Source organism: Amblyomma americanum, chromosome 9 (assembly GCF_052857255.1).
Source record: "Amblyomma americanum isolate KBUSLIRL-KWMA chromosome 9, ASM5285725v1, whole genome shotgun sequence".
Taxonomy (NCBI): domain Eukaryota; kingdom Metazoa; phylum Arthropoda; class Arachnida; order Ixodida; family Ixodidae; genus Amblyomma; species Amblyomma americanum.
Genome location: NC_135505.1, coordinates 89,773,391 through 89,795,131, shown reverse-complemented (window position 1 = coordinate 89,795,131; position 21,741 = coordinate 89,773,391). Strand labels below are relative to the sequence as shown.

At 44.7% G+C, this 21,741-nt stretch overlaps 1 protein-coding gene across 1 annotated transcript in view; it reads right to left on the bottom strand.

The window, feature by feature from the left end:
* Nucleotides 1–1,482: 1,482 nt before the first annotated feature.
* Nucleotides 1,483–21,741, bottom strand: part of LOC144105009 (glucoside xylosyltransferase 1-like) — a 31,989-nt gene continuing 11,730 nt past the window's right edge. The window contains exons 3-6 of the mRNA XM_077638230.1: nucleotides 13,970–14,101; nucleotides 11,561–11,753; nucleotides 6,795–7,108; nucleotides 1,483–1,685 (exon numbers count right to left, since the gene is read on the bottom strand). Coding sequence (XP_077494356.1) covers nucleotides 1,521–1,685; nucleotides 6,795–7,108; nucleotides 11,561–11,753; nucleotides 13,970–14,101 — 804 coding nt within the window. The 3' untranslated portion in view covers nucleotides 1,483–1,520. The remainder of the gene's footprint in view (nucleotides 1,686–6,794; nucleotides 7,109–11,560; nucleotides 11,754–13,969; nucleotides 14,102–21,741) is intronic.

The window sequence follows — 21,741 nt, the reverse complement described above, 5'->3', positions numbered from 1 at the left end:
TTAGCCACTTTGATTTCTAAGCTGAAAAAGTTCTCTTGAAGAATAACTATACGTTAAAATTTCTTAGTCATTAACCTAAGTTGCTTGAATATCTTTGCCGAAGCCATGCCTGCTTTTCTGCTTCATAGAAGGGATCTATGTGAATTTAAATCATGTATGAATGGCTGCATGTTATAAGAAAGACAACTGTCTTGTTTTTGGCCTAAAATAATAAAAATAAAATCATTACGTTGCAAAAAATGTGATTGTGTAGATGGCCTTAATAATTTTCTGTAATCGCAAATGAACATGTTACTCCTCAAATGTCACGCCGCACTACTGTAACGGCCCCACGGCCAACAGTACTTGCAAATAAAAGACAAATAAATAAATAAATAAATCACACGATGTCACGAGCACGCATTACACTCCGATACTAGTTTACGAAACAAGTTTACAATAATAACTCGCGTTTACGATACATTGCATTAGGAGCTGGCATTACAATACGAGTTTGAAGCGGAGCACGTAAAGTCTTCAAACGTCGCATCCATTCACGCCAAGCAGCGCTTTCATTTTCGACTCACTGCATGTTCGTCATAGCTTAATGGTCGGTAAAGGCACCACTCGGGGTCTTTCCTCGGAGGCTTGCATCAGCACAGACAGCTCATGCACGGCGCGACGGTTATTCAGTCCATCGTCGCCGCCGCGACCACACGCATGCATGCCAAGACATTCTTCGGCTGCGTCGTCACTGGCTGTACCTTTGATGACGGCGTCTATTACACTTTAAAAGCGACTTAGGGCATCGAAAAGTCATTGTATAATAGAGGCGCTACGACAATTTCAGCTGAGTAAATTGAAATAAGAAGGCTTGTTATAAGTCTTCCTGGCATGGCTGGTGCCTCTTGGTACGCCTGTTATTCGTACTCCGTGGCATGGAAGTACGCTTGGAGGCCGAGGGTCGTACTGTCGGTTAGAATTTGAGCGTTTTTCTTCTACGGAGGCATGAAAAGTATCTCAAAGGGATCATAAATACGAAAAAATTTCCACTGTCCCTACTCCCTTCTAATTAAAATAGCCACATCCCTATATCCCATATCTCCTTCCCATATCACATCCCGTCCTGCTATTTCCTTGGGGAGATGAAGGGAGTCTGCTCGGTCCGCTTCCGCGGCTGGGACGTGTTTCAGTAGCTCCCCCTCCCTTTTATTTTATTTTCTGCACACTGAGGTGCCCAAATTTAGACTTGCCCTTGGGCTTCTTGTGTATTACAACCGGATCAAGCCTGTTATACGAAAGTGGTGCAGAAAGGGGCTATTATTTTGCATTCTCTTAATCCTGCACCCTACTTGTTTGTCATGCGTATTGACTTGCACCGCATCATGAGACTCGCAGTCTTCTACATGTGGAAAACACCCCCGGAACGGTATTGCTGCTGCTCACCTAACACGAGTGCTTCCTTGTATATGCTAAGCGATGCACTGCACAATGTCAAGGAGATGTACAGTGGCCATTCATTGTTTTTATTTCTTTTACGGTTATTGCATCCTGTCGTTTCTTGAAACACTGTCTAGGCGAAAGGCGGCCTTCTTCCATAACGGAAGCTGCTTCAATAGCTCCTCTGAGCACGCCGTGTTTAGGTGTCGGAGGCGGTTGCTCAAGGGACGGATGAAATGGTCCACGAGGCTTTCATCCAGTTTGTACTGAAATAGATGAAAAGAAAAAGTGCTGTTAAATGCAAGCACTATTACATGCAAAATACGTGTATCTTTAATGCCCAAACAATGCCTTTTCATTCTAAATGGCTGGTAAAGCGTAGAAGAAAGGACTATTATGTTGCGTTTTACACCAGCAGCGTCATCAGGTGCTTCTTTCTGGAAATGAATGTTTCATCTCTTGCAAGTGTACATACGCTGGGTAGGAGAGAGAACCGTTCATGCAACTTAGATTGTCCTCGGTCATGTCGCATGACCTAGACATGGTCGAAATGCGTACTGTTTGATTTTAAATGGTACTTTTCACTGCCGCAGCGCACCCTTTATGACTTCCTCTTGCTCGAGCGCCCATATTGCGCAGATTGCTTCGACATGATTATATGCCGTGCATTGCCACCTGCCAACCATGCGTGCATACCGTGATATGCGCGTGCTTTTCCTTTGCCCTAGGTGCTAGAAAAAGTTTAGTCATCGCCGACTACGTGCCACAGTATTTGAAAACTGCGAAGGAGAGAAAAGTGCATGCCAAAGGAAGAATTGTGCAATCCACATGAACTCGAGTGCACTGGAGGCGCCCAATGAATCACCCGACTAATATGTGAGAAAGAATTAATTGAATACCACGAAAGGTACAAAAGGCTGTCTGTTGCTTCTTCTCGCAAATACGGGAGAAAGAAGGTACTAAAGGCTGGGAAAGGTACATACGGCTGTCTGTTACCACAAGCTATTTGCTTAGGCAACCGCGAACATAATCAGAGCTGTTTAAGACTTCAATTACCACAAGCTATTTGCTTAGGCAACCGCGATCATAATCAGAACTGTTTAAGACTTCAATTGAACACGAAAGCAGACTGGTTTTAGGAATGGGTACTCGTCAATAGCAGAAATTGGAATCATCGATGAGTTTATCGTGAAATGTGCCGAAGGTAATCAACTGTCATACCCTGCTTAATTACGTTAAGAAAAACTATTTAACTACGTTAGATAACACAGTTCCACAGCATGTCAATGCTGATAGCTTTACCCGGTTTTGTAATGTTAAAGAATGGCAGCTCGTCACACAGAATTTACACTTTTACACAAGGGTGGGGGCAATGATAACGAGGAAAGCGAAGGATCATCGTACTCAGAAGGAACCAGCAGTTTACGATTGGCATTGAAGTGCTGGAATAGGCCAGCAAATATGTTCACAGAAAAGATTGGAGATCACAACTACAAGATAAAAATAGCATAACAATGAAGTAGACACCATTTTTCAGGTATGCTAAGTCTATGGAACAGAAAGTGCAGCTTTAAAACTTCGTGCAGTAAAGGCGAGGAAAGGCCGGATGCTACATTTGCAACACAAGAAATGAGAATGCGTCCCTATGAGCAAAAACACACATGCGCAAGCATGAAAAAAAATTGCAGAAATAATCATGCGAACAAAATATAAATGTAGGCTCATGAAATATTGAAAACAATGAATGTGCAAGAAAGTTTTTTAATGTACATCTTTAAAATATGTCTTCCGTTATCAAGCGAAAAAATAAGCTTGCCTAAAACACGTTTCACTGCGGCATTTGCAGATTTCATGCGGTTCCAAGAATTCTCTGGCCAACTCATCTTAAGCGCACTCCAAATGCTATGTGCGATTTAGAAAGAGTACAGTACTTACAACACTTTAAGCGTGTGCGTAAAAGGTCGTCAGTATTCCGATGAATGGACGAGGCATGCTGTCCCAGCCTTACGTTCAGGAATTTAGCATTCTGCCTTATGTACACTCTGCCACAAGCGGAGAGGAATCCGTTATACAAAGTCTATGGCGCAAGAAACATACGCCTTTCTGTGATTTGCTCCGCAGAGTGGTTTATTGTCCCTCCTGTGATCAGCAAGACCACGAAGTCTGGATAGCTTTCGGAGTGCAGAAAATTGAACATCTACGCAAGTTTCGTACTTCTGCGACAGCTTGTTTACACAAGCCTTAGCCTTAGAGATTTGTTTTCTGTTCTCTGCAGATTCGCTTGGGCGGGCAATGTGCAATTTTTTCTGCTTTTTTCTTCACAGCCCCTGCAAAACGCTTCAAGTTTATCAGGGGGAAAACCAGCCTTCTTCGGGATTTCAACACGGTGGTGAAATCAAGCATTTACTCTTTGGGGATAGCCGCTGAGCTTTGCCCACCTAAAAATGGTTTACCCTTCGAAGAAATGCGTTTTCAATTTATTCAGATGCAAATGTAGCGTTCACACTGATCTCGCTTTTCCTACGTGGTATTTGAACGCTATCATCTTTGTTTCAAATATACCCGTCCAAATGTCCCCCTCACAGTACATTGTTAAGATGCTGCATGGGTTTGAATATCAGGATGTCAGTATTCCTCAACTCGAAAGTATGTAATAATTTCATCTATCCAGCCCGCCCATATCAGACTGAAAATTCAAGGCTGACGAAGACGGTTGAGAATAAATACGGACAAGAAAGCCAGCTGTGAAAACAAAAACAAAACATGAATAATTTTGAGTCAAACAATGCTGGTTGTGTGCCCGAGCCATGTATGATAGATGCCGTAATCTTGTTCTCGTGGCAAATAGCTGAGTAGTACCGCGGCCGACATCTCTTAGTCGGAGAACTTATGGCTTCAAGGCCCATTCTAGAATGTCCTAGAATATGGAAGCTCATCCATCGGCATCGGTGCAGGGCTTCTTCCTTATCAAAAAAATTAGTCCCATCTTGAAAGTTTAGCCTTTTCGTCTCCTGTTACTCAAGCGCAAAATCTTCCTTTGCACGTCCACCATGTATCCGTGGCGGGGCACGACAAAGGACACGTCATGACAGCGCGAAATTATGCACACACGCACTCTGCGTGACATCAGTTGCACTGTAGATAGCTGTCTTTAGTCTCCGAGGGCGTTAAGGAGAATAAGACGAAGATTTCCGAAATTCGGTTTCTCTGCGTCACCTGGCATCATCTTAGCATATCGCTGGCGCATCGAGCACAGGGAATACATTTCCGCTCTTCATTGTGCAGCATCTTCGAGGAACACCACTTCCGAGAGGGAGGCACGAAGTATATGCGGATGGCTTGGGCTGAGGCCGACTTTTAATATGTGTTATACCAATCAGCATAGAACCATACTTCAAGTCTTGCATGCGTTCATCAACTACATGAAAGCCATATGAATGTGATCTCGCTGCAACCCCGGCCATGTTACTACACGTAATCCGAATATATAGGCGAGCCTACCGCGAATAGCAGTTCCCGCTACTTTTGTTGAATGTCGCCATTAATATATTTATTTGTTATTTAAGATTATTTAAGAATACTCTAGCTCTCATTTTATGGTTTATATAGGAGACAAATTCAAAGCAATACTAGGATATCAGGCACTGGAAACACGATTACAACGCACGGTAAAAGTACAAACGCAGAAACGGCAGGGAATAACAAAACATAAATGAAAGCGCTAATGGGAATAGGAGAAATGAGAAAATAATGGTCCTTTCCTATTCCTCAATTTGCCTGCAGTGTAATTCCTAAAAACATTCAAACTCTTTGACATGTGGTACAACTTTTCAGTCCGGAAGCCATTCCATTAATGAATGCAACCAGGGCAGAAAGAACCTTGAAAGCTATCTAGGCGTGCTTTATAAGTCTTTGTTAAGACCCTGTGTTTCATGTGCGTACTGAGTTTTAGAGGGTGGCGATTATCTGCTTCTTTATTGATCTCTAGTTTATAACAAACTATTTGAGAAAACAATTTCAGTAGGTTTTTTTTTTGTTCAAGGGCTTCTAACAGTTCCAAACCACAGCGTTCCAGCATGTGAGAAACACAATCAGTTATCCGATGACCCGAATAGATGAAACACACTGCTGTGCTTTGAATGTTTTTGAGTTGCTCTCGTAGTTACACTTGATGAGGGCCCCAAAGAAAGCTGGTTTGCTTCAAAACTGGACGCACATATATGTTCAGTATGCAATTTGTTTCGGATTATTTGATGCAATTTGCATTTTTTTCACAAATCGCCGTTTTAATACGGTACAGCAGAGATCATGATGAGTCATCGCTCCTAAATACCTAAAGCTATGTAAAGCTTAGAAACCTTGAAAAGGTTATTTAACATTTGCACGAGAAGTTTCCAAATATAGGAAGAAATAAATACTATTACATTCTTTCTCCGTTGAGCGTTGTGGCCTTTGCTTCGGGGCTATTTAAAGCCTTCTGTTCTCTTTCACTTCGTTTTCAGGGAAAAGCTTCCCTGGTTAGCAGATTTTTATGTTCTTTAGAGTACACCTGCACCATTTAAGACTTTGCGAACAGCGAGCTTCTAGTGGTGACAACAGGCGGGTAAATAAAGAGGTAAGCGAAGCCTATAAATGAAAAACGTTTGAGGTGATAACATTTGCTCTTCTCTGAAGGTTGGGACCTGCAACACACTCACAAGACAATTTTCGAACGAAGCATGTCCACTGGTAGAGACTGCTTTCAATATCTAGTCTCCGCGGTTTCGTAGAAAACAATTTTAGATACTGAAAAGTCACCAGAATCTACACATTACCACAGGCAACCGTAAGGCTAATGAAGCCACTTACTGAATATGAATTTAAAACCAGCGAAAATAAAAGCACCAGTAATGAAAAAGTGACTATAATAAGGCAGGAAGAATATAAACAAACCTCTCGCCGACGTGTGTGGTGCTTGTGGCCTAAAGGCATTTTTTACATGCACCGTTCTAACTATTCGCGTTCCTTGCTTCTCTTTATGTTCCTATATTGCATTGTTATATTTTTGTGACCTTTGTTTTTGTTTTTCCACATCAACCTTGTATACGCTCCCCCCTTATGTAATACCCCGACAGGGGCCTTTAAGGGACAATAAATGATGATGATGATGATGAAACTTACATATATGAATAGCCTTTTTGGCTCATTTTTATTCTCGAAAACTCCATACATTATAACAGGGCTGTCTTCAATCCTATTCCTGGGCTCAGCCTATATTTACCGTGAGCATTCTTTGCGCGCAGCCATCATAGGTGATAGCATGTCGAAAGGCTGCTACCGAATCCATATCTAGGCAGTGACTAGCTTAGTGGTTGGTTTTGCTTCGTGTCGCTCACCTTTTCCATGTAGGTCTGAAGGGCTGTAAAGGCGAGGTCCACATTTTCCTTGAATATCAACTTTGAGCCGTGAATCACAGCTACAGGCCTGTGAAAGCAGGGAGGCTTCCTCTTGCAGTGCTCGTAGCGGAAGTTTGAGCTGCACGTCAGGGTGAAAAGGCGTTCTGCATTGCGCGCAAAGAAAACGTTCAGCATGTCCTGGTCTGCCCACCGCAATCGCGACCCGAACTCTCGGTGAATTGCCAGCATATGGCGTTCGAATTCAATCTTGCGCATGCGCGTCAGATTCATCAGCATGACACCGGCGTTCAGACCTGCGCAAAATGCAAGAGAAACACACAGGGACCAAGGCATATAAGACAAAGTGCCAGTCACCAAGAGCATGGAATAATCGCACTAAGATGCGGCTTACTCTAACACCGATCTTCAATAAACCTTCACAAATTATAAATGCTCATCTTATCCTTGTCAGATTCTTAATCTCGCTACTTGGTATGCATCTCAATTGCCAGCCATTTTTAATTCCTCTTGCTTCCCCCTTTGCTATTCTTCGGATAACATTCTGTTTTGCCCCAGGTTGCTTGTCCAGATTTGGTTGTCGCGGCATCCAAGGTTCCGCTGAAAAAACTCACAATTCATTGCTTCTCTTTTTAAACCTCAGAAGTCAGATATGGATCAGCTTCACTACTCCTTTACTGCAGCCATAGTCAATCACACACTTCTCCATGCGATCGTTCTTTCTTTCCTCCTTATTTCTTTCATTATTTATGTAATTCTCTTGAAGAAATGTTCACGAGCAGACATAGCTCCAGACCTTAACGTGAGCAGTAGAATGTGCTTAACATCTACGTGTGCGTAAAAAACTTCGGCTGCTTTAATAGTTTGCGTATTTACGGCGGCTTTACAGGCTGGGTAATTTCTTCGGAAGAGACTCCAGGAAATATGCCTACCCTCAAAGCCGCCTCCCGCAGGGAGCACCGGTTCAAAAGTGTGCGGGTAATGCACTGCTATTACACTAAAGAACACTGCAGGACAAAACAGCAGGCGTCGCAACAGAACGTAAAAAATGACAACGACAAGGCGGCGCTGATAAATAGAATCAGGCCGAAAATAGCACATGACTGACTGGTACATTTTTCTAGCTTCTGTTCTCTGAAGGCGCACGACAATTAGACAATCGCTCGATAGTAATTACCAGACCTAAATTTGCTATTCAAGTGCATTACGAGAAACCATGTCGTCAGTTTAATCGAATTTAAAATCCCCCGAAGCGCCCGTCGAGCGCCTACCACTATGCTTTCAGGCCAGGTGCTTTGAAACGGCAGCGAACGTTTTTCTCTTTATCTCTCGTGCATTTCTACTACACCGTGCAGTGGAGAGTTTGTATCGGTCGGACAAGACTCTCCCCATGAATAGAATATTTTGTTGAATTTTGAAACATATGCCATTATGGCTAGGCTGACCCAGGAAAATTCTCCTAGTGCTGGCACTGTAGATCCACTGATCAGCACCAGTTAGTTGGTAAGAATCGGCAATACAGTACTTAAGGTTGAACGTTCATTACCCTTTTTTGTACATGGGGTACGAAAAGTTTAGGCGAGGAGGCGGTGAAGTTGCGGCACTTCCGGGATATTCTAGTGCATGTCATCCTCTAGAGGTGGAAAGGGTAATGTTACGCAAAAGGGAAAAGGATAGCGTCGGACTCACAGTGTGCGCCTGAACCGTACTGTGCAGCCAGGGAGGAAGAATGGGTTGAGAGGAACGAATTCTGGCAAGCTAAATGCGCTAAAACACCGCCGTCTGCATTACGCAAGAGTGGCAGTGTGAAATCACGGCCACCTGAGGATGGTTTCTAGATTGTGTATCAGCTGGCAGTTATGCAACGGTTGTCAGGAGTAGCGTCTGAGGACGCGGAGAAGCGAGAAAACAGTAGGCTTTAGCTAGAAAGTGCGAAAAAAAAGGAAAACAAGTAGTAAGTTGGTTTAAAATTCAGAAATATAGTCGACAATAACACATTCCGGGAGAATTTTGCTAATTGTAGCTAAAAAAACTCGCTTCGATACCTTTAACGTTAAGTGGCCACATAGCGAAGTATAGAAGACAGCCGCTCCACAGTTCCGAGCTAGCAGTGGCGTCCTGCAACTTTTTGTATTTTTCTTCTATAGTTGTGTTGTGAACAGCGCTGAGGAGCACATGTTAACGCCACAAGTGGCATGGCAGTTTGTTAGCCATCGAGTTCTGGTCGATTCAGACAACCGGAGTTTATTACACGGCCCGTGAGGGCAGATTTTCTACTTTTTAATCAAAGAACCAAGCTTGCCCGCATTCCCGTCCTCACCTGCTTCGGATTTGTTAGCACCGGACCAAAAGAGCGATGGCGTATACAAGTTAGGTGGAGATATTTTGTTTCGTTTTTTTCTGTAAGAATTTCACCTCTCCAGGCGGGGCGCAATGGCGCAGTGGTGTAACCAGCGAAACAGACGCAGGACTAGAACAAGGAGGCACGTTCACAACAACGCTGGCCTTACAACTTGATTCGGTGAAGTGCTTCAGTGAACACAAACTATATAGTAGACGTAGCCGTGCCCTAGTTTTCATGGGTAATTAATAAGGAAGCACACGAAAAATTGAAGTCGACTTTTACCAGCACCGCAGGCAGCTTTCCGCTCTGGAAAAATATCCGTCGTATTCTGGAGGAACACTATAATAATCTTCTGTTAAAATTGTGGTGCATATTTATTATCACTTTTTCTACTCCTGATAAACTAATTATCGCGCGTCGATAAAGTTGGGCGCCATAATTGTGGCGCTGCTCATCGACTTGCAGCATCGGCGAGATTCGGGCAATAAAGGCTTCCTTCAGAGCCACTACGGAAGAACTGGTTGCCATATCTTCTTGATTGAATTATGCCCTTTATTTCTTATCAGCGTGATTTGGTGCTTTCTAAACGCTGGGGAGAGATTAATTAGACTATAAACCACTGCAAAATCGAATGACTGGAGTTAACGACTAATGCACTGTAACAACTACTCACATATGAAAAATTGTAGATGACGCACAAGAATCGCGTCAAAGATACGACGCGACAGAGAAAGTGAATTATACCACATATGTGCAGCATTTATCATTCTCACACTTACATTATATGCCCCTGCGTGTCCTCAAACCACTCCTTACGCAATGGTATAGCTGTGCACGGATGCACCACTGCCCTCAGATGGCACCTGCTGCCACCGGGGGGGTGTTGTGCGACCAGTTCCTCTTAGCGATCAACATCCACAATTCATATAACTGCTATCTGCCAAGGTAGTTAGTGTGCTCAACATCCGGAGGTTACGTTGTGATGAAGCCACAAGACCATGGACCTAGCTTACCACCATGGTTGCTACTGCGGGGGTGGCCGCCTGAGCAAATGCACACCACCGTAATTATCGCCCATAACGCCGATGACGACACCAGATTTTCAACACAATGACAGCCTTAACGCTGGCGCGTTAAAAGTAAAATTTCGCTAGTGTTATCCTGGAATGCCGATTATTCGCCTTTCTTTTACAGCGATAGCTGCAAGCGTCAATTCCTGTGTTTCGCGTCGTAGTTGCCTGTCGTAGCGGTCATCATCGGCGTAACCGGTGGTTGCGTTGCTACGGGAACCATTTGGAGGGCGGTTACCGTGCAAGGAGGATGGAATAGGTGAGCGGAGAAGTGCATAAACGCTCAATGGCTGCCACAGGAACCATCCGGAGGGTGGTGACCGTGAAAAAAGGAAGGTAGCGAGAGAACGAAGTCTCAACCAGAGTATGGTTACCTTGGAAGGAGGAGGGTGTTGCGAGAACGTAAGAAGTGCAACTGGCCGTCAGTTTTCACGTAAACCACACCCAGGCTAGTTGACCTGGGAGGACGAGGAGAGTTAATATGAATGGAAAGTTTATGGAGAGAGTGTATGAAGGCTTAATGAGAGGATGGTTACAACGATAACGAAATGGAAGGCGGTCAACGTGGACTGAGTGATTGAAACACCTTTAATTCCCATCAGAGAAAAGGAGCCTCCCTCTCTGCCCCCGGCACCCAGGCCTGAGAAGAAGGCGAGTCGTGCTCCCGTGTATTAGAGGCTGGCAGTAAGACCGGGGACGGAGGAGGTTGTGATGCGAGCGGGAATATGTCCAAGCGGAGGGTGATATGGCTTAGAGCGTGAGAACGCGCAACCGGTATATGGTTGCCGTGGAAATCAATAGGAGGGTACTTACCCTAGAATGAGAAGCAGGGTTGATGTGGAAAGAGCGTAGGCTGTTAGGAGGAGGGTGTAGCGAAAGCCTAGAAACGCATACGACAGTAGCCATTCGGAACGCGACTGCTGCGGTAGGAGGATGAGGCGTGCGGCGCGAGCGGGAGAATGAGGCACTGTCCGTTTGCGGCACCTGTTGCGAAACTCGCCGCCCAATGAGAGCATGATTTGCGGCACTGCGCTTCTAGAGCGGCTGATTACAGAGTGGACAGATGAAAACCAGCCGTGTGTGGAAAACATAAGAGCCCACAAAAAGTATACAGATTTAAGGTCGCTCTCATATGTTTACGACAACATATCTTAAGCTATAACGACACTGACAACTTTTGCTGAATCTCGCGTTAATGAGTGGTAAACAATATGTCAATTTTAATGCATGCATCATGGAATCAGTTTAAGAAGCAGACATTTAGAACACGTTTTGAAGACATCACAGAGAGCTGTCGTTTTTTCCAGACCATTCATCTCTTCAGGACAACTTACCAAACGGTTCGACAAATGGATATAGTGAGGTATTGCGGTATGGGTTGAGAGCAGGATCCTCGGTTTCTGGTGCGATGGCTGCCAGCTTCTGTTCATTCATAGCATAAAACAGGCGCCACAAATCTTCAACCGGATGCATAAACATCGTGTCAGTATCCGCATAAATGACGGCATCTTCATCTGGAAGAAGTGACTGCAGAGCCGATAATAGTTAAAGCGTTCACTGCCTACAATTATGTTTAGAACAATTATAACAACAGCATTCTTCCTTCACTGAAATGTGACACTCAACTTGCCTTATTCCTTCACGACATAAGTACTAATGTAGACCTTAACATACCTGTTGACGCTCTCTTCATCGACTTTGAGAAGGCTTTCGACAAAGTCTCTCACAAACGCCTACTACTAAAGCTTTCACAACTAAATCTTGACCCGCTCGTCTTTAACTGGATACAGGCTTTCCTCACTAATCGTCAGCAGTTTGTTGAAGCCAACAACAAATCTCTTCACTCTCTGACGTACTCTCATGTGTGCCGCAAGGTACAGTTCTTGGCCCTCTCCTTTTCTTAATTTACATCAATGACTTGCCTAATAATATCTCATCAAACATCCGCTTATTCGCCGACGATTGTGTTATTTACCGTTCTATTAATAGTGCAGCAGATAATAATGCTCTTCAATGTGACCTATTAAGGCTGGCGGAGTGGTGTCGTAGATGGCTGATGGTCTTAAACACTAACAAAACTGCGCTTGTTTCCTTTCCCAGACGACAAAAGTACCCTACCCCAAATTATCTTCTTAACAGTTCTAGTGTTTTACCCCGCAACTACATTAAGTATCTTAGTGTTGACATCTCGGGTACCCTTAACTGGTCTACCCATATAACGCGGATAATTAACAATGTTAACAAAACTCTCGGCTACCTACGTCGTAATTTATGTCTAGCTTCACCAATAGTTAAATTGCTAGCTTATAAAACATTAATTCGGCCAAAGTTAGAGTACGCATCAGCCATCTGGGACCCCGCTCAACTTAACCTAACCCACTGTGTGTAACTTGCGCAGAATCGTGCCGTTAGATTCATCTACTCAAACTACTTATAATCCACCAGTGTTACCTCCCTGAAAAATAATGCATGCCTACCTAACCTCAAGCAACGCCGTATTGTTGCAAGGCTATACTTGTATCACAAAATATATCATAACTTTACTCACAACTGTCCTATCCAACCTGCTCATCGTTCTTCAGCCCGCACAAGCCACCACAAGGCCGTTTGCCCACCTCCTGCTCGCACCGTGACCCATCTTAATTCCTTCTTCATCCAAACAGCGCGTGACTGGAACAGTCTTCCCACCAGTACCATCCTTCTTACAAACCCGGACCATTTCAAGAAAGCCATCGAAACTATGTTCTATTAACACCAGGTTGTTAGCCCACCCCTCATGTAAACCCCTCAAGGGCCCTTGAGCTATCTATAATAAAAAATAATAAAAAATATAAATTAGTGTGAGTACAAGGTTTTTTAAGATTTCACGACGCGAAAATAATATACGTTGTAAACACGCCCCAACACGAAGCAAGACCGAACACCCTCCTTCACGTGGTGTGATGTTGAATAATTTGAGCTAAAACTCAAATACCTCTTCATAGCTAGGATGGTGTTTGTGCATGTGAGAGCATCGAGCCCTAATTACGCAAGCACAAATTGATGTCAGCACTCAGCTGATCAGCGGGACTAATTCAATGGACAAAAGATATTCTGCGCGGATGAACATTGCTTGATCAGAATCTCAGTACCGAGCGTTAATGCTTTGAATGCTTTAGCTCAGCGACCGCGTAGATATCTTAGGATTGCTGACTGGTACAACTGTCAAAGGTCCCGAAAGAATGTTTGCCATTCTGTCTCAGTGGGTTTTTAAACACAGCATACGAAACACTTTGTGTGTTCGAAAGAACGTCTAGAAAATTATTGCTGAACTCAATAATTGTCATTGGTCGGTTACTGATGTGAAATTGTTGGCGTTTTGCCAAAGATTTAAGATCAAAGGAAGGTTTTGCTACGCATAGGAAGAATGGATCATTGTCTTCAATATTTCCTTAACAGTACCTTACAATATCCAGTTCTCCAAATTTTTTTCCACGATTGCTTGAAATAGATTTAAAATAGCTTCCTGCTATATTTATGCTATTCACAATGAATGGCTGCAGGAATATTGTTGAATTCGTTGCAAACATTATGGTGTATTTTAGAAGGCATGTTACTATGTTGTCAACAGATGAGCGCAGAGGCTGACCTAAGTACGGAATTTAATATCATCTGGTGCACGTGGAAATAACTGAGACACCACAAATATCAGGCAACAAATAGTACCCCTCTACAAATGCAGGCTAGTAATGAAGGCCACTTACCGGCACGAAAAGCCTCTGCGTAGCGCACGGTCGAAACATGTTACGCCATCTGTCCTCTTCTTCCTTTGGGAAAGCCGCTGGCAGCACATCGACCCGCACCCTTTTAAGAACACTGGGTGGCCACGATGAGCACTTGCACCATGCGTAGACGGGTCACAATGTTACACAAAGGCGTATATAGAAGAAAAAAGGAACTTAGCACATGAGAAAGAATTGATACGAAATTGTGGCAAATCATTAAAATATAGAGTACCAGCAGTAGTAAAAGTACTCAAATCTGATTAAAATTGTCGCGCTTTTTGTTCTAACTGCCAAGGAACCAGGCGCCCATCGATCAGCTCAGCGATGCCTAACAGGGGCTTGTTTTTAAACGGCCTATTTTCCTTCGATTGCAATCCGGCAGCCGCACAGATAGCACGAATTTTTCCTCTCGTTAGCAAAGCTCCCCTCGACTAGTCGAGTGAGTTGCCTAGGGCAGATTACGTTTATACAGGCGACTTGCTTGAGTTAAGTTCTGCTAGGACGTGTCCCAAAGTGAAGTGAAAAAAATTACAATTGCTTTGGTGTCCGGAGGTATCGTGTGACAAATAATATTTGAACGACGCCTCTGCTATTACCCTGTAGGGATGTACTTCAGTAGAGTTATCTGTTGGGCTAGTCGGTATTCTTGATTCAAGCTCATAGTTTTTCAGCGCAACGGCACACTGCCAACGAAAAGAAGAAGGATGAACACAGCGCTCTGTTCGTCCTTCTTCTTTTCCTTCTTTACTTTGGCTGTGTGCCGTTGCGCTGAAAAACTATGACGTTCAACCCTGTAGGGAACTGCTGTTACTAAAAATGTTTCAAAGCGAAATGATTTGAGCTCTTCTTCATTTAAAACTTAGAACGTCTTAATTTGGCCGAGGCAAATAAAATGGCAGAAAGCGCAAGTTATTCATTTTTTACCGAGAACAATAATTGGACTAGGCTCTCCAGAGCCTCCAAATTAGAGCGAAAGTTTGATTTTGATGAAATATATACTTTGTTTTTAATTGGGTTATTCGAGGTGCACAAATAAATAAGGGAAGTGTGTCTACATTTGATCATGAACTACCCGAGTAAAGTGAAGGTAATGCAGTGTTTTCATCGGTTACCGGCAAAGAGCAAAAACTTCGTTTCCAATATGGACAGCGGCAAACAGATATATCGCCATTATTTTTTTCCCTTCCTGACCTGCCAAGGTATTTCGTCAAGAACGCAGCAGACACTCCTTGGAACGGAAGCAATAAATGCATATTGCCGGTGGCCTTGCCGGCCGTAGTTGGTACGTAAAAAGAAATCAAGTCAGTGGGCGCGAAAATGTGGCCAATGGCATTTCAAGAGATTTCGCAGCCTTTAATAGTTAGAAAGCTACAGTTTTTTTGCTGCCTGGGCCAATTATTTTTATTTGTTGCCGAATTTTTGCGACTTTTCACGCTCGATCAGAGAGTCGCGACCATGGCGGAAGACAAAGAAATAAGAGAAAAGGGATATGAGTATTTGCTATTCGACAGCACTGCATCAAAGAAGAACATTGTACCTATGTGGCAAGTGTTTCTATTTGACAGAAAAGCTTTCCAAAAATATTTGCAGTTCCTAAAATATCTGAGGCCAGTTTCTGAGTTACTCTTCCAGAAAAAACGCACACTCAAGAAAACTTTCCTTTTCATATTATTCATCGAAAATTTAGTTTCAAGGTGTCTGCTGACGCTAAATGTACTCGAAAATAATATGAGGCATTTATTCCACTCCGTTGATGAACTTGTTTGGGGAAAAAAGTGAAATTCTGAAATAACGATCAAACAAGAAAAGAAGTTTCTCTCGAGTGCTTTAATTTGAGGAGAAACGAATCGTAAAACAGTACTTGCTTTCCTTAGCTTCGATACAAAGCTTTTTTTACGTCATCTATGCCGAAAAGTGAATATAACAACTATTTTAAAAATATCTTCTCAACTGACATTCAAACTAGAAATTTTTATTCGAATATATTTTTGACACTTAAATTCAAATAATAAATTACAGTTGTGTCGTAACAGCATAAGAATCTATAACCCTAGTAATTTTCATCAACATCCACGCAGCCGTTGAAAAGTTCACCCTATAACCCCGGCATTTGTTTTTAAGAGCAAGGACTAACTCGATTAGACAGGCCGTGGTGCAAGTTTGAGTGGATCCAGAAAGATTAAGACCAAATGGAAAACTGGCTAAGACCTAATGGAAGACGCCCCCTAAAACTAATGACGCACGTCCACGTTTATGTCTCACCACACACTAAGTAGTCAGCCTCAAACCAGCGCCTAAGAAGTGACGACTGACCACCATTAGACGGCTCCTCTTGAGGGTCTAAGGGCCGATTCTTACTTGTTAAGGGGTCGCATGGTTGCACTGGGATATCGAGAGTTAACAGATTCGTACACCTATCTGCTGGTTTATTGTGGCTGTTGGAACGCAGACTCGAAAAATTAGCAATAAACTAAAAAGCATGCGCGGGAATATTCGCATTGCTACAGTTGAAATCTTAAATGGTATAGTAGAAAGCAAGGAACAAGCTCGTCCACAAAGCCATGCATATGGCAACGTCTTGAGTAGTAATATCCTTTATTATAAAAGCATTGTTCTCGTGATTTGAATTTCACGTCTTGCCTTTCTTATTTGAAACGCTTTAATGACCGGCGTTTAGGTGGTGACCATCTGCCAGTAGATGTAAGTAGTGGTACTACGAAAACCGACAGCCGAATCCTACATGCCCTCAGCGCTCATAAGTGTTAGTACCCTAACCCAGAGAAGCACAACCGCTCTACTCGTGCGAGTCGTGCCAGATGTATTAATTGAACCTTAGACGAATAGGCGGTGAAGAAGGAAGGCTCTACTTCACTATAAACATGCTAATGTGTTTTTAAATAGCTATATCTAACGAAAATTGGCATCATAGCAACAGAGCAAAATTATAAAACTCTGCACTTTTTCGGGACTGCTGGACCAGGTGTGAGGAGTCCCGAGGCGAAAAGCTCCGATGTCTGCCTTAAACGTAAGCCAAGCGCACATAAGAGAAAGACGCAAAAGACATTTCAACCACCGGAGAGAGTCTCTTCGCTTTCAGACAAGTGCGAAACACCAAACAAATAAGACAAAATTAAAAAGGGCAAGTTCTCATGCCCTGCCATTAGCATATATTACCTATCTTTGTCACGAGTACAAGAGTCATTCAGAGGAAAGTTAGGGAAATGGTGTCGAGTCTACATTATATGTTCCTCGGAATGACCGGCGGCGTCACCTGCTGTGCTCAGCAAGACATCACCGGAATTTTCTGGTACATTAGTGAGAGAAAACAAAAATAAATGTCTCCTCTCGCTGCCGCAGATAAAGAAAAAAGGGTACCTAGGCGGAATATCATGCAACATCGATCTCTTCAAAGATGTGAAATATGCACATGAGGCTGATGTGCACTCTGGAAGTGAGGAAAATTCATCAGCTAGACTGCCTGTTCGTGATGAAAACACAAATACCTTCGATTTGTAATTCTGCAGCCACGTTACAAGGTATTATGAAATCGGTGTGGACTCGAATGAAACACAGGACAGGTCTTATTTGTTTGGAAGGCGGCGCCCGTTTTTCTGGGAACACTGACGGCCATGTAAAAGCATTCAACGTATACATTACTGACTTTCGGACTAAGCGTTAATATGAATAAGTCCCTCCTGTAGAACTAACTGTTACTAGTTCTTGAACAAATTGTTAGCGAACATGGTGGAGGAACTGGCCTAAATCCGCCTAAATGAGAACACAAAGTACAATATTCCTTCTTAACTGTACAAAAACCTTTCGCTGGTTTGATATTTTACATATTGTCACTGAGAGCCGGTAGCACGTTAGCACAAAGGGCAGAAGGGCACACCAGGTTTTGCTCAGCCTGCGCACTCCGCCAAACAACGCTAGCGCAGAAGACGAAGAGGAAGACCAGCGGGTGCTGTCGCACCGCACGGCGGCGGCAGTAAATAGCTAGCACTGTAAAAATATACTACACGCTGTCGCATCGCAAATCTAGACGTTTTCTCCAAGCTGTCACGGCGCTGAATAAAGCCTCCCTGCAGTTAAACGAGAAAAGCCAAATGTGTGCACTTTCAAAGAACTAAAGAGCCTTTGAAGTCAACTGTTCTCCTCTGGTAGTTCGTTGATATTGGCGAGTGTCCATCAATGCCCTCTAATGTGAGCTTTTTGGAGGTATTAATTTAAAAATACACTGCATTTCAAATTTTGTTCGCCTAGGCCAGCAATTTGATACACAGGTTGGGATTCAAGGTAGGTTGGGATGACCGACATTTGTGGCGGGAATATCAGCTTGGGCTGTTTTCAAGTAAACTCCTTACTAGTATGAAACACACCTCAACGTTGCCAGTGGGCACCATTCGTTGTGCTTTTTTGCATGCTTGAACGACCTGCCATGCCATATGGCGCGCCTCTGCTCTGGCTCCAGAACTTGATGCTTCAGGGGTTCCCAATATGGAACCTGCAGGATCTATGAACTGCTTATGTAGGTTCCGGGTGCATCCATTCAGCCCTGTGCCTCTTTTTTATGCGTGCATCTATCCAGGAATCCGTCCGTCCGTCATTCCATCCATCCATCCATCCATCCATCCATCCATCCATCCATCCATCCATCCATCCATCCGTCCGTCCGTCCGTCCGTCCGTCCATCCATCCATTCATCCCTCTATCCATCCATCAATCCATCCATCCACCCACCCACCCACCCGTCCATCCATCCATCCATCCATCCATCCATCCATCCATCCATCCATCCATCCATCCATCCATCCATCCATCCATCCATCCATCCATCCATCCATCCATCCATCCATCCATCCGTCCGTCCGTCCATCCATCCATCCATCCATCCATCCATCCATCCATCCGTTTATTTTCGAGAAGCTCAGAGACATATTGCCAGGCGGCGCTCAACGTGTTGAATAATTGTCTGCGAAATCCACCATCTCTTGGAGATACTAGGCAACACAGCCCTTTTAGGCCGGCGAGGATTGTCCATTGCCCGCTGAAATATGGCAGGTGCAGAACAGCGACCAAAACGTCGAGCTTTAAATTCATAAAGCGCGTTGGCAGTGACAAAGGCCGTCTTCTCACAGTCCCGTTCATCGACCTTACTCCGACGGTAGCCACACTTAAGGTGGGTGGATGAAAAAAACCTTTCACGCCGAAGGCGATGGACAGAGTGGTCAACGCGTTACAACTGGTAAACGTCCTTCTCGATGACTGTGTTCGCGTCCAGTAATGAACCCAAAAGCGCAACGAGCCGTCTTTGTTTCTAACGAGGATTAGGGGCGGTGATCATGCGCTGTTGGAAGGCTGGTTAACGCCATCTCCGCCCATCTTGATAGCTCGAGACTTAATGGCTTCGGGCACTGTCGACGAGGTGCTTTAGGGCTGTTGACGGATTGGGTATACGTAATCGAGCGGCAGGATGTCGCGCTTCGTGATGGTAGATTGAGGCACTTTCGATGAAGAGGCGAAACACTCTGAAACTCAACAGGGCACACAGCTGCTTCCTTTTTCTGGATAAAAAAAGAGAGCTGACATCGGGACTGTTGAGGGAAATAGGGGCCGCATTATTTCGGAGGAGAACTCGGAATCATCACAGATGCAATTGGAAAATGCTACGGAAGTGCCGCAAAGAAGGTGCCGATGATCTTGCGTAAAATTGGTAACGAGTACCTGTGAAAGGTCATTTCGAAGTTGGATCAGACTGCAGACCACGTGCACGCCTTGCGTGGGCAGTAATGAAATGTTGGCCCCGGCGATCCCGCCACCGTCCTGAAGTACGTCACACTCGACAGCAATTAAGACGCTCGTTCAAGGCAGCAGGGTGACAGTGTCCGTATAACCATGGACCATCTGGACTGATCGCGTAGCATTGCGGTGTATGGCAGCATTCTCACTTGAAAACGTGACCTTGCCACCTCAAAGCCAACAATTTCCCCATTTTCAAGTAGAAAATCTACACCTTAGAAAAGGTATCATGAACAATTATTCATAACAAGACAGCTGACCCCAAACGTAGACTTCTTCATTTGAATTTGGGTGGTCCACTTTTCGAGAGGTGTAATCAGAACAAAGCTCGCCGTACAGAACTGTGTTACAGCCAACAGTGCGTGAGCGGTGGTGAGCTGGCTAATTATAATTGAATAATTAGCATATATATCCAATTACATTCCACCATGGCGACCACCGTTTATAAAAAGGTATGTCGAAGGAAAACCAGTCGTAAATTTTAGCCTCCGGGGACGCTGATTGTTCACAAGTGTCCATCTTAGCAGGCTCTTCCCCTGGCAATTCGTGACGTTGCGTGTGCGATGTAATGGCGTGGATCTATCGGAGTGATTGATGACCGCAGACCTTCTGACCGTCCATACGTCGTTGAGCCGTGTCCGTATCGACGGGCAGTCTCCGCCACAGCGATGTCAAGCAAGTCCACCCCCGAAGTTTGCCAGCATCTTTTTTCCCGCCGAAGGCTGAGCGACCGGTCCTCTGCTGCCCCGGTCAGAATACGCGGTGAATGTTGAAGGCTGATCCCTGGGAGATGAGGACCGAAGCTGCGGTGGACGACACGAAAACCAGCACTATTCTTCAAAGAAATCAGTATCGGCCTAAATTCGCACAGTCCTTCCAAATTTCGGGGTAGAGGAGCATCGCTAGGAAAGCTTTCTATGCACAGACAGTGATGGAGGCAGCGCCAATAAGGTGATGCAGTTGGACGCAGTGGAAGTACAATGGGCGTCGATAGGGCGTGCATCCTACGGTACTTTTCTGCGTAGACAATAGGAGGTATTCTACGTACTGGAGCAAGGGTGCAGGCAGCCGTGGCACCGCCTCAGCAGGAGCAGGATCGAAGGCCGCCGACGCGGAAGCAGGGCATTCGCTGGTTTTCGGCGTCCTTGAGATGGTGAGAGATTCAGAGGAGACGGGAGATGGAGATGGCGGGGTTCATCAGTGGGCACCTCCACTCAGGTAACACTCCCAGTGGAGCTGGGTCCGTGGTACGTACGACGTACAGCTGCCGGAGTCCGTGGCGCGCAGTGAATCGGATCAGATTCCGCCATGCAATGGCTTCTGTGCAATGCGGTGGGAACACACCGTAAACGGAGGCAGCGGCCATGGTGCGACCTTACGCAGACGCTCTTTGCTGAAGGCATTTCTGCAATGGTGAAATAATCCGGGAGAAACTCGGTGAAAGTTTTTGGAGGGCTTTGTGCGAGGCCACCAATAAGTTTCTCTGTCAACACGCGTGATGCGGCGCAGGTTTTTTTCCTCGGACATTGCAAGGTTCGCGCACGTGAAGAGGCCCGTCATGTCTTCTACATACGCTGTCACATTATCTTTTCGGAACTGAATGCGAGATTTCATAGAGCGTTCTGGCCGTTCGCGGCATTCCGATTTGCCTCAGGTACCCAGGAGACGACGCCAAAACTCACTCAAGGAAGGGAGGTACCCTTCGCAGTTTTCGAACCACGCCGGAGAGCCGTCGTTAAGGCTGAAGTATACGTTCCTGAGTTGGGTGTTGTCATTCCGCTGGTTAACGCGGCAACTATCCCGCAGTGCTGCAACCAATACACGTCTTCAAAGATGTCGACTCGGAAGGCCTTTGGGATGCGAGGTTTCAGTAGCGTGTAGTCGGGTGTAGTCGCGCCAGGCATACAGGTGGCGCCGAGTGGCTCCCGGAGATTTCCGATGGGAAAATCTCA